This window comes from Rhipicephalus microplus, chromosome 9 (assembly GCF_043290135.1).
Source record: "Rhipicephalus microplus isolate Deutch F79 chromosome 9, USDA_Rmic, whole genome shotgun sequence".
NCBI lineage: Eukaryota > Metazoa > Arthropoda > Arachnida > Ixodida > Ixodidae > Rhipicephalus > Rhipicephalus microplus.
The window spans coordinates 8,638,527-8,648,943 of record NC_134708.1 but is presented as its reverse complement, the minus strand read 5'-3'; the positions used below and the strand labels follow the sequence as shown (position 1 = coordinate 8,648,943).

General features: G+C 46.3%; 1 protein-coding gene across 1 annotated transcript in view; it reads left to right on the top strand.

Moving 5' to 3' along the window:
* Positions 1-1,482: 1,482 nt before the first annotated feature.
* The window catches only part of LOC142772165 (uncharacterized), a 30,716-nt gene continuing 21,781 nt past the window's right edge, over positions 1,483-10,417 (top strand). Inside the window, exons 1-5 of the mRNA XM_075874313.1 lie at positions 1,483-1,820; positions 3,031-3,217; positions 4,783-5,024; positions 7,707-7,861; positions 8,798-8,976. Coding sequence (XP_075730428.1) covers positions 1,483-1,820; positions 3,031-3,217; positions 4,783-5,024; positions 7,707-7,861; positions 8,798-8,976 — 1,101 coding nt within the window. The remainder of the gene's footprint in view (positions 1,821-3,030; positions 3,218-4,782; positions 5,025-7,706; positions 7,862-8,797; positions 8,977-10,417) is intronic.

Below are 10,417 nucleotides of genomic sequence, written 5' to 3'. Positions count from 1 at the left end.
GTGGACGTATCCCAATTACACAGCTAACTGTTCGGCATGAAAGCTTGTCAGATTACACGCGACGTGTCTCGCCTTTCTAAACCACGTGTCTCGCCTTTTTATGCGCCTCTGGCATGTTGTGAAATGACATCAGGGACGTTGACATAAACTTTGCAAACCACGTGTCGCGGCCTATCACCCAATCCTTCAGGGTGGGCGTGGGTCAGTTCTGTAAGTCATCATCATAATTGTCATTATCCGTGGAAGGCGTAAGCCATATGTTGAAGCTGCAACATCATTTGAAGCCCTAATGACTGACACCTTCCACACTGCTATCAGCTAAGCTCTTCTAGGGCAAGCCTGTTTCGTCTGAAATGCTGCCGGTGTCATGAAGGTCAGATGACCACTTGAGTAAGTAAAATGGTAACTAGCACTAATTGATGGTGATGCTCGAAATGACGACGACGACGACGATGATGATGATGGTGGTGGTGGTGGTTAAGTCGCTGTTCGCAGATGGTTTTGACGGCGTGTAACTAATAGCTGGCTAAACTTCGTTTGTGTTTGATAAACTGAACAACGTTTTGTGCGTTCAAACACCACGATTTATCATAACCAGACAAATTGTTTTATATCCTCAATAAGAACTGTGTTTCTTTCATCTGTATTCTCTCCCGCTCGCCTCCTTGTTTAGAAATATTAACGCCGTAGCTTTAAAAGATTGTTTCGCAAGAAATTTCGGTGTTGGCGTCGTTGATCATGAGTGAGAAATCATCCTAATTCCGTGGGCGATAAATCGAGAAAGGTCCAAAAATAGAATAAAAATAAGCATTCCCGGGGTCAAATGACGATCCTGGTTCCGAGTGAGGATCGAGCCCAGGCTGTTTGCGTGGCCAACAGGTCTGCCAAACAGCCACGCGTCTGCTTGGAAATGCAGTGAAAATAACTTTCATGCTTTACGCACATGCATCATGGATACTTCACAAAGAAACATCTAATGTCGAAGTAATACTGCTTGGTACAAGTGTATATTGGCATCGGGCGCCAGGACATGTTACCATATCGAGTTCGTGGATTAAAAGCCGCGGCGTTTCACTACAAAAGGCACACACAGTATTTTCATCTATACAAAAGGACGTAACATTTATTATTGTTCAGTAGACAACCGCAAAATTATTCTATTGTATTATAATCACGCTATAAATCTCAAACCTAAATATTTACTAGTTTGCAGGTTTTTTTTTTTTGGGGGGGGGGGGTTGCCCTCTCGTCTCCTACTAGTTCATGATCAAGCCTACCGTATAAACATTAGCTAAACCACTGCCGCACCTTTCGTGGCCGATCTCTCGTGGTGGGTTCTGCCATTCTTTCGGGAATCATCATCATAATCATAATCAATCCCCCTCAGTGGCTGTGTGCCACAGCTAATAGGTGAACAAGAACAAGAACAAAATGGCCGCGTGTCAGCCATCTTCAACGACCTATCTTCAAGGAGAGGCAACGATGGCAGAGCCACGTATACCACCTTCGTCGGAGCTTAGCAACAAGTGCGGACTGCCGACGGCAGTGTCACCCTCGAAGCCGCCCGCTCCGCAAGACGTTGTCGAAGACGGGCGGCCTCTGTACCTGGGCAGCCGTCGTCAGCAGGTGACGTCTGGAATCTTCTTTCTGCTGCTCTTACTCTCCTGGCTCGCCATGGTACTGATGCACGTCACGGAGGATCACTCTGCCGACACCTTGGTCCGGCCGCCGCCGAGTCACATGAGTGACTATCCTATTCCTCCGGACAGTGGGGTCTTAGCCTTCGAAGTGGTGGCTAACGAGACCGTAGACACTGTAGGGTATGTGCATGAAGCAGCCACCGCGTTGTATCTTTCTTCTGCCTCGTGTCGCTGCGCTGTTTTCAAGATGTGTACTCTTGTTAATACGGTTCCAGTTAGAGCCCATCTGCAAGCAAAGTGGCCTGTATGTAGAACCATGTTAGTTGAGCCCCAAGTGGGTTCCAACTACTTCCAGTACTAGTGGTCGTGGCTCCAGTTGGCTTGTAGATGGAACCAGTTGCTTCATTTGCTGGAAGTGATACACATGGGACTAGCTGGAACCAGTTGATGCTATTTAGTGCCAATTGCAATCTACTAGATTTCCAGCGTCGTGGGTCACGCATTTGATGATTTGTGGGGTTTAACGTCCCAAAACCACCATATGATTATGAGAGACGCCGTAGTGGAGGGCTCCGGTAATTTTGACCACCTGGGGTTCTTTAACGTGCGCCCAAATCTGAGCACACGGGCCTACAACATTTCCGCCTCCATCGGAAATGCAGCCGCCGCAGCCGGGAATCGAACCCGCGACCTGCGGGTCTGTAGCCGAGTACCTTAGCCACTAGACCACCGCGGCGGGGCGGTCACGCATTTCGTCTCTGTGTTTGCGCTCACAACGCCCATGACAAGCTGCATTCGCGGCAAGGGGGGGGGGGGGCAGGCAAGAATGGAGGGAACATATGCGTTGGGGATCCTGAGGCTATAGTGCAGGCACACAAGATGACCCACAAAGAAGACACAGCTCACACGTGCTATCAACTGCTTTATGCCTTTACAAGTCAATGCATATATATGTCCAGGGCAACCTTACCGTACACGCGCACATAGCCATAACTCTAAAACAAGAGTGAAACAAAGTCAGTGTATTGGATATGTGAAGGGATGAAGCCGTATTCAGATGGGTTCACGATAAAAAGTGCCACTGATACACAGTTGAACGGGTTAAGCTCTTTATTATGTGGTAAGCTTCTAGGGCCAGTCACGTAAGCCGCGAGCGTGCTGTGCACGGTGAAATTTTGAGTTCCATTTTTTTAATTTTTATGGAGCATATCTTCGTTTGTGCTGTAACTTTAGCTTCAGGAACACGTACCCACTAGGGCCATATGGCAAAGATGGGCCCTGTGGGGGAGGGGGGGCATGCAAGAACTATGCTGCCACCACTCCCTGCGCCTCGTCTGCTTGTGTACGTTCACCCTGAATTCACAATGAGCACTCTCCACTTGCCTCCCAGAACCGTGACATCTGCGGTTTTCAGTACCGTGACATCTGCGGTTCGTTCTAAAGTTGTAGAGCAAACCAAGTCGACGCCCCGCTTGCGCAAATCGGCCGCCGTGACCTCTGCCTGGAATCGCTTGCAGCTGCGGCGGGAGTCACCACGGTACGGCACGGCACCGGCTTCGCACTCCGGCCGTAAACTGGTAATTCTCACGATATCGAGACCCTCTCTCATTCGTGCATGTGTTCACGAGACTGGGGAACTAAAGTTATGACGACTACGCCTGGTGAAAGCCGAATAACTCAGAAACTGCACACAGAGTCCCGCCACCTCCGCCTGAGATGAACTGAAAAAAGTGTGTCGATGCGTGTTGTTAGGTACATACAGAAATTCGAAAATATCGCTAGGACGGGACATGAAATTACCTTAGCGGACCATGAGGATTAAACACATGGCCTTGGCAATCAAATATATGGCCACGGTGTTGTAATGTGCTTGGCTGCAGTCAAGCACATTACAACACCGGATTAGATTAGATCCATGGATCTAATCTTAGATGCTGATTATTCTAAAGGATATTTAGTGCAGACACTAAAAACTCGAAAATGAATTTAAACTGCCCGTGCCGAAAAAAAATATCGTCAGTAAAATTTAGTTACTTATCTTGCAAGTGTGTACTTCTACACTATAAGGGAAACGACAAACAAATGAAATGAATATTGTTCCGGAGTTTAGGCATTTTCTTGTTTGTTTGTTTTTTGCAGGCAAATGATCATTTCATATGTACGCCACGGCGAAAACGAATTTGGAGGGAGGGGGCACGGAACTGGTGCGCTTCTGGCAATGCTACTGCACTTCTTTTAAAGAGACACCACCAAGCTTTGTCGACCACCTTTGATAAGTCGCCGCATTTTATTGAAACGAATTAAACTCAGCCCACGCTAAGGGTTAAAATTCATCTTTCCGTACTGCTTTCTCGTTCGAAAGGGAGTGTCGCCAGAGCTTGAAAAGATACCGAGTTTTGCCGAACTCGGGAAAGATTGACATGCGCTGCAGACTGGGAAAGTTGGTGCATTGTAATGAATTAAGGAAAGAAATTTAGCGCTCATCTTGTATCCTGTCATGTCCTCTTTTGCTATCGTGTTTTTCCCATATGCTCAAACTTAGCGCAATACGATGATATAAATCTTTGTGCGAGATTTGCTCGCAGGGCCTGCGTCCGTTTTCCCTTTATATGACAGGGATATTCTGAAGTCCACCCCGTAAGCAGTACATTTTACGCTATGAAGTCGTGCCAACTAACCAACAAAACCCCGTCATAACATGGCTTCCCGCTGTATCGTTTCTACTATTTGTGCAATATTTTCCAGAAGTGCATATCTGACCATCCTTGTTAATGCGTACTTGTTTTGAGTAGTAATGGTTATTACAACCTGTTTGCTTCTTTCACTATGTTCACTGATTGGACTCCTCCTGATTGGACTCTCTCTCCTGATTGGACTGTGGACTGCAGTATATATATATATATATATATATGTAGTAAAAAATCCGAATCTGACATCGCAAATTTGTTGCAACGAAAGTTAGGTTCAGTTAGCTAAATTCGAAATCAGAGGCCATGGGTACAGTGAACTATAATAGAAGAGAGAGAATAAACTTTATTAGAGAATAAACTTTATTCAACTATAATAGAACACTGTAGCCATGAGTATGAATGTTTCAATTTGTCATACCCCAAGCACAGCTCGTTGAGGACATTTGCTGCAGGTGCCGACGACCCGGTCTCGATTTGATGTCCACCAGGGAAGTGCGTCCGAAGTCAAGAAGAACTTGTGGTGCGCCTACAACGGCAGCGACTCGAGGTTCAAGTCGCACCATTTGCCGCTGCACCTTTGCTCGGCCGTGTTGCTCTGTTGCCTGACCCTGACGGCGCCGACCGGGGAACCATCGGCGAACAACCTTCGATTCGCCGAATTCCTCAAGCTACAGGACACAAACGGGAACGCGAGGTGGGCAGCGAGCTGGCCGTAAACATTTACATAGAAACAAACATGGTTTATTTAACACTTGGTCGTTACGGAAAAGAGCGCGGCAGTAAGCTGGACTAGTTGGCTGTTCACAATCGTAATATAGCAGTGCAAAAAAAAAACGACGGGCGAACACGCGTAGACAAACGAGTGCGACGACTTCCAACTGATTTACTTATGCAGAAACCTAGAATTTATAGCAACGACACATTACAAGGGACTGATAATGACATTATGCGCAGAAATTTATTTTCTTTACGAAGAACTATTGAAAGGCTGCTTCAATTCAAACGATTCGGGCCAATGCAGGATCACTGACCCGAAGAGAAACAAGATGCAGCATTAGTAAGCATGAAACTATAGTACGCAATGAACGTCGTACACATTGCTGAACGTCGCAGTATTGCTGTAAACTCCTCATAGGCCATATGGGCAGTTGCCTCAGCTCTAGGTTATTTGAAAACAAGTACAATGTCGAAAAATATAAGCAAAGCAATATAGCTCATCATTCTTCTGTCTGCGTTTGCGTTCCTTTGCACGTCAAATTGAGCGTTGTGTCTAAAAATTGGGAACAGATCACAGGGAAAATTGCAGAAGCGGATTTGATCCATAAGCTTGGCAGTCGGTGCGTTAGCATCACGTCAACAGTTCTTCATAAAGAAAAAGAATTTTTGCACATGTTGTGACTATTTATTTATTTATTTATTTATTTATTGTACCCTCAGGGCTTTACAGCATTGCAGAAGGGAGCGGGCACTGACGAACAATGTTAAAGAAAAGAATACATAGACAAGACACTAGAACATTATTGAACACTGGAAAGCAACTATTATTAACTGCAACTATGTTATACAGCCAATAGATTATACAGGAAAACTAACAACAAAATCTTATTTCTTCTTGCGATGTGTCAGTGCTGTAAATTATGCATTTCTGCTTGAATAAACCAGACGGAAGTTAGCACTCGTTTGTATCTGTGTGCTCGTCTGTCGCTTTTTGCACCTTTATTTTACAAACACGAACTACGAAATGCAAGAACCATGCGCAACAAGAAGGCGCTTTATAGCATCCTGAAAAGGACTCCGGCCCTGGTTACTCTTGGCAGGGAAGCTTTTAGTAAAACAAAACAAGTGCATGGTTTTACGCACATAAGGTGAATACTTTATTAGTATTCCAGACCTCACAGAAGCGGATGTTTAGTACATAATTCAGAAAACAGTTATCGTGTTTATGGACATCATGAGTAGACGTCATGCAACCGGCATTTGCCTCGAGAAGTAGAATAAACATTCTTGTTTTACCGGTTTACTGGCTTGAATGCTAATTAAGTGTTCACCTTATATGTGGTCGACTTTGTACATGATATTTACCATATTAATCGTAGCACATTGTAAGACGTATTCGTAGAGCACATTAATTTTAATTTAATAATTTCGAATCAAATATGAATAAACGTAGAAAACAAAATGTATACAACTTAAATGAAGTAGAACACGAAACATCTGGATATGCATTAGAAAAAATACAAAAAACAGTCATGTACACATGCAAGCAATTGGTAACAATATCATTATTTGATATATCGCTGTCACGCACTTCGGGTGAGGCCCCGCCGATCCGACGTCGACGTGCGGCAGACTCGCAGGCTTCCACTTTACGCTTCGGCCTGCGACGCCTGAAAGGCCTCGAAGTGGCACATTTCGAATTTATTTGCGGGTCGGTCGACCCGTGCGGGGTTGCACGTGCGGTGATGTGTGAGCCTGACCGACGCACTCATAGAGCAGACACCGAGACTTTATGCAAAACAAACTAGCATTTAATTGAAACAAGGGCAAATGCAGGAGTTAACAAAAATAACAAAGGAGGAAAACTGATACGCGATGGAAAGAACAGCTACATAACAAAATGGGCAAAAAAAAAACACTACAAAAGACACAGGCTAAAGACAAATAAGCGGAATGTTAACAAACTAATGACATGAATCAAAGGAGATACAAGGCAATAATTACAGAATGCTCATGGTGGCGCTTTTGAATTTCAACGTGCGACGCAGCGCACCCTACAAATATTAAAAACAAAGGCTGGTTAAAATAATTTAACAGTTTCAAAAAAGTCACAATAAAAATTTCCATACGGACCAGGCCAGCTCTTGGTGCACGTAGGGGAGTTGACGGGTGCCGCTGAAGGTCTCGCCGGCTTGGTAGACGACGAGGGTGCCCGGAATTGCAGCCGTCCCAATACGTTGCGCGGGTCACTCCATGCCCGCCGCCTACGCGAGACTCGCGACACCGACGACCGCACTTGTTGCTGGCTGTACGTCAACTGCCCTTCCGATGCAGTTCAAACCACGTCAGGGGCGTACACGTGCTCCCGTCTCATCTGGGAGTAATTTTCCTTGTTTGGACCGCCGGTGCCCCTTTCGGTACAGGTGCAGGGTAGACGAGCCGGCGCCACGCTGGGTCGTTAGTCGCCGGATGTCGTCCCCCGAACACAAAAGCGCCCTTCCTTGGAAGATGGGGCCCGCGGATAATCCGAAAATTGGAGTCGTTTGTGACAATCGCAATAACATCAAGGATCACATAAAAGGTGCACGGTGAGCCTTTCGCGAAGCATAGAAAGCCACCCGTCGAGAGGGAACGGTTTCTTGCGCGTGTTGTTCCACAGACCGAGTCTGATGGTGGCCCTGGGTGGTCCGCAACAGGATCCCGGTGTGCTGAGCTCGCTGGTTCGTCGTGACGCCGCCAGGAGGCTCGCCGTGCAGGTGCTCCGCTTCGTCGAGTTCAACCGGCTCGACGGAGTGCTCCTCTACACGCTGCACTGTAAGGTCAATCAATTGGTAATGAAATTAGGGTTAGGCATTTAACACGTTATATAGTATTGCACAATTCTCCAAGTTGAACTTATTGCATACTATTTCACGCGTCTCCGAGTTGAACCAACACCACCTGGTGTTGGTTGAACGTGCCAACAAGGTACAGATTAAGGCGCGAATATCTCTCTTTACTTGTTTTCTTGTTTTGAAGTGTAAAGCATATGCAGAACTATTTCAACGTTGCTCATTTGTGTAGGAATCGTTATTTTTAATGCGTCTATTTGGGGTGCATTTGGTGACGGGTACATGTATATTTTGCTGAACATTTCTGCAACCTGAAGCTGTCAACTGACGCGATACGGATCAGGGTACCGATGATTTTATTTATTTATTTTGTTCATTCATTTTTAATGAACAATAAGTAAACCATGAGTGTGTTTGAAAAGTATTAGTATAAAAGCACAGAATGATCAGAACCATTCACTTGTTTGCTATTTCGTAATCCGTGTGTTTTTGGATGGTGCATTTTTTTCATGCGTAGATGTATGTATTGAATAATGAATTGCTAACGATACGAAATCACGGCGGAACAATTCCACGGCATTGCATTAAATGAGCAAAACATGGATCCAGTGGGGGGGGGGAGGTAAGGGTTCAGCCGAGGGAGGACTTGATAAGTCCACGTACTCCTCTTGAGAGCACACCTTCAGAAATTACAGAAATGGGGAAAAGGGGTTTTCTACCCCCCTCTCTAATTGGCCAGCAAGATAGTGAATTCCTATTTCTGATAGGCAATAAACAAAAAAGGCAAGCAGCTACGGCGACAGGTATCTGTGCGTTTATGACGACTCTGCGGGGCCCTGATGTCTCCTGTCAAGTGACGGTGCTTGACACGTAAAAAGGTTGCGTTAAATGTTAGCGACTTCGTGGAACCGCCTCGCAGGTGGACCGGACGAGGTCGCCATCTTCCGGGCCCTGTACGAGCGTCTGGACTACCATGGCTACACTGTGGCCGTGACGTGCCCCGACGGCGAAGATGGACCGAAGATGTTTGCGGACGCCAAAATCGGTCCGGTCGTCCTGATACCGGCTTCAGTAAACACCAGCAGAACCCAGTGTCCGGTATAAACTAAACCTTGAAAACTTTCAAAAAAACAGGATGGATGGATGGATATATGGAAAGAATTAACTTAATTAATTTGTCCTGCACAGGGTGTTCCCACCTGCTTTGTTGATACCAGAGCTCTTCAATCCCTGTCATGGACGTGCCGGACAGGCAGGACTTGAGGGGTATACGATCAGGCGGCATTATTAACCCTGCAAAGCGTTCCCGGTAGATGCCAGGGCCAAGCGACCTACACTCCCAGAGCATATGCCCCAGAGCACATATTCATTTCTTGATAGCAATTAGCGCAAAAAATGGGAGAAAGAACTAGACCAGGTGGAAAACTGGGCTAGTTGAAGATTCATCGTGGGTTACAGCTCGAAACACTTGGGGATAGGCTAGAAAGCGCTGTAGCGTGCCCCCTTTTTTTTCTAGTCTATGTCCTGGTGTAGTCTATGTCCGGGTGTTTCGTGCTGTAAGTCACGATGAGTACTAGACTAATTTTTTTGCGTTGCTTCGTACCTCCATTCTTCACCCGCCGCTCTGTAGTCGCAGTAATAGTACAGCCCATCATATTTTTGTTTGGTTCCCAGATTATGGAGCCTTCTGTTCAGGATCCCTTCTATTGCTGCATTGTGGCATGGCTGGGCAAGAAAGTATACAATCTCAAGGATGTCGCCAAGTACAATGGCGACAACGCGTTGAAGCACTACGCGTTGAAGCACTATTTATGAGTTTCTAGCGATGAACCTCACAAAGAAGGAAGCAGGCAAATTGAACGAACAGCCGTACCCACACGTATACTCTCTGATGGAAGCGTTCGCAGCGGTGAATAAGTTGGTACGGTGCTCGGCTGCTGACCCGAAGGTCGCAGGTTCGATCCCGGTAGCAGCGGCCTCAATTTCGATGGAGGCGAAAATGGTTGAGGCCCGTGCGCTGTGCGATTCCACTGCACGTTGAAGGAAACCAGAAGGTAGAACTGCCCGGAGCCATTCACCATGGCGTCCCCGATAATCACATCGCGGTTTTCGGACATAAAACCTCGGACAGTATTATATAATTCTTGGATGCGAGCAACAAGGGTGGTTGCGCAAGAATCACGTCAAATCATACATAAAATGTACCGCCGGAGTAGTATATGTAACTTCACTGGCTTGCGGCAAGGTACATGTCTGCCAGACGGGAAAGTTGCGTTAATGAGCGCGCGGGCCAGACGGGTTATGTTTAAAAAAGTCGAAAATGGCGCACTTGTCCACTGAATTTCACGTACGTGTGAGCCGCGACTGGGTAGGATTCGGGTTCTGGGCAAAAAGCAAGGACACCACGGCTCTTTAATCGTTAATGACGTTTCACATCGAAACCCGAGGGCCGTCATGTAGTGGAGGTACATTAGTCTTATAATCTCGCGAACAGAAATTAGATTTTTTTCTTTTACAGCAGGCTCTAATTGGGGTGCAG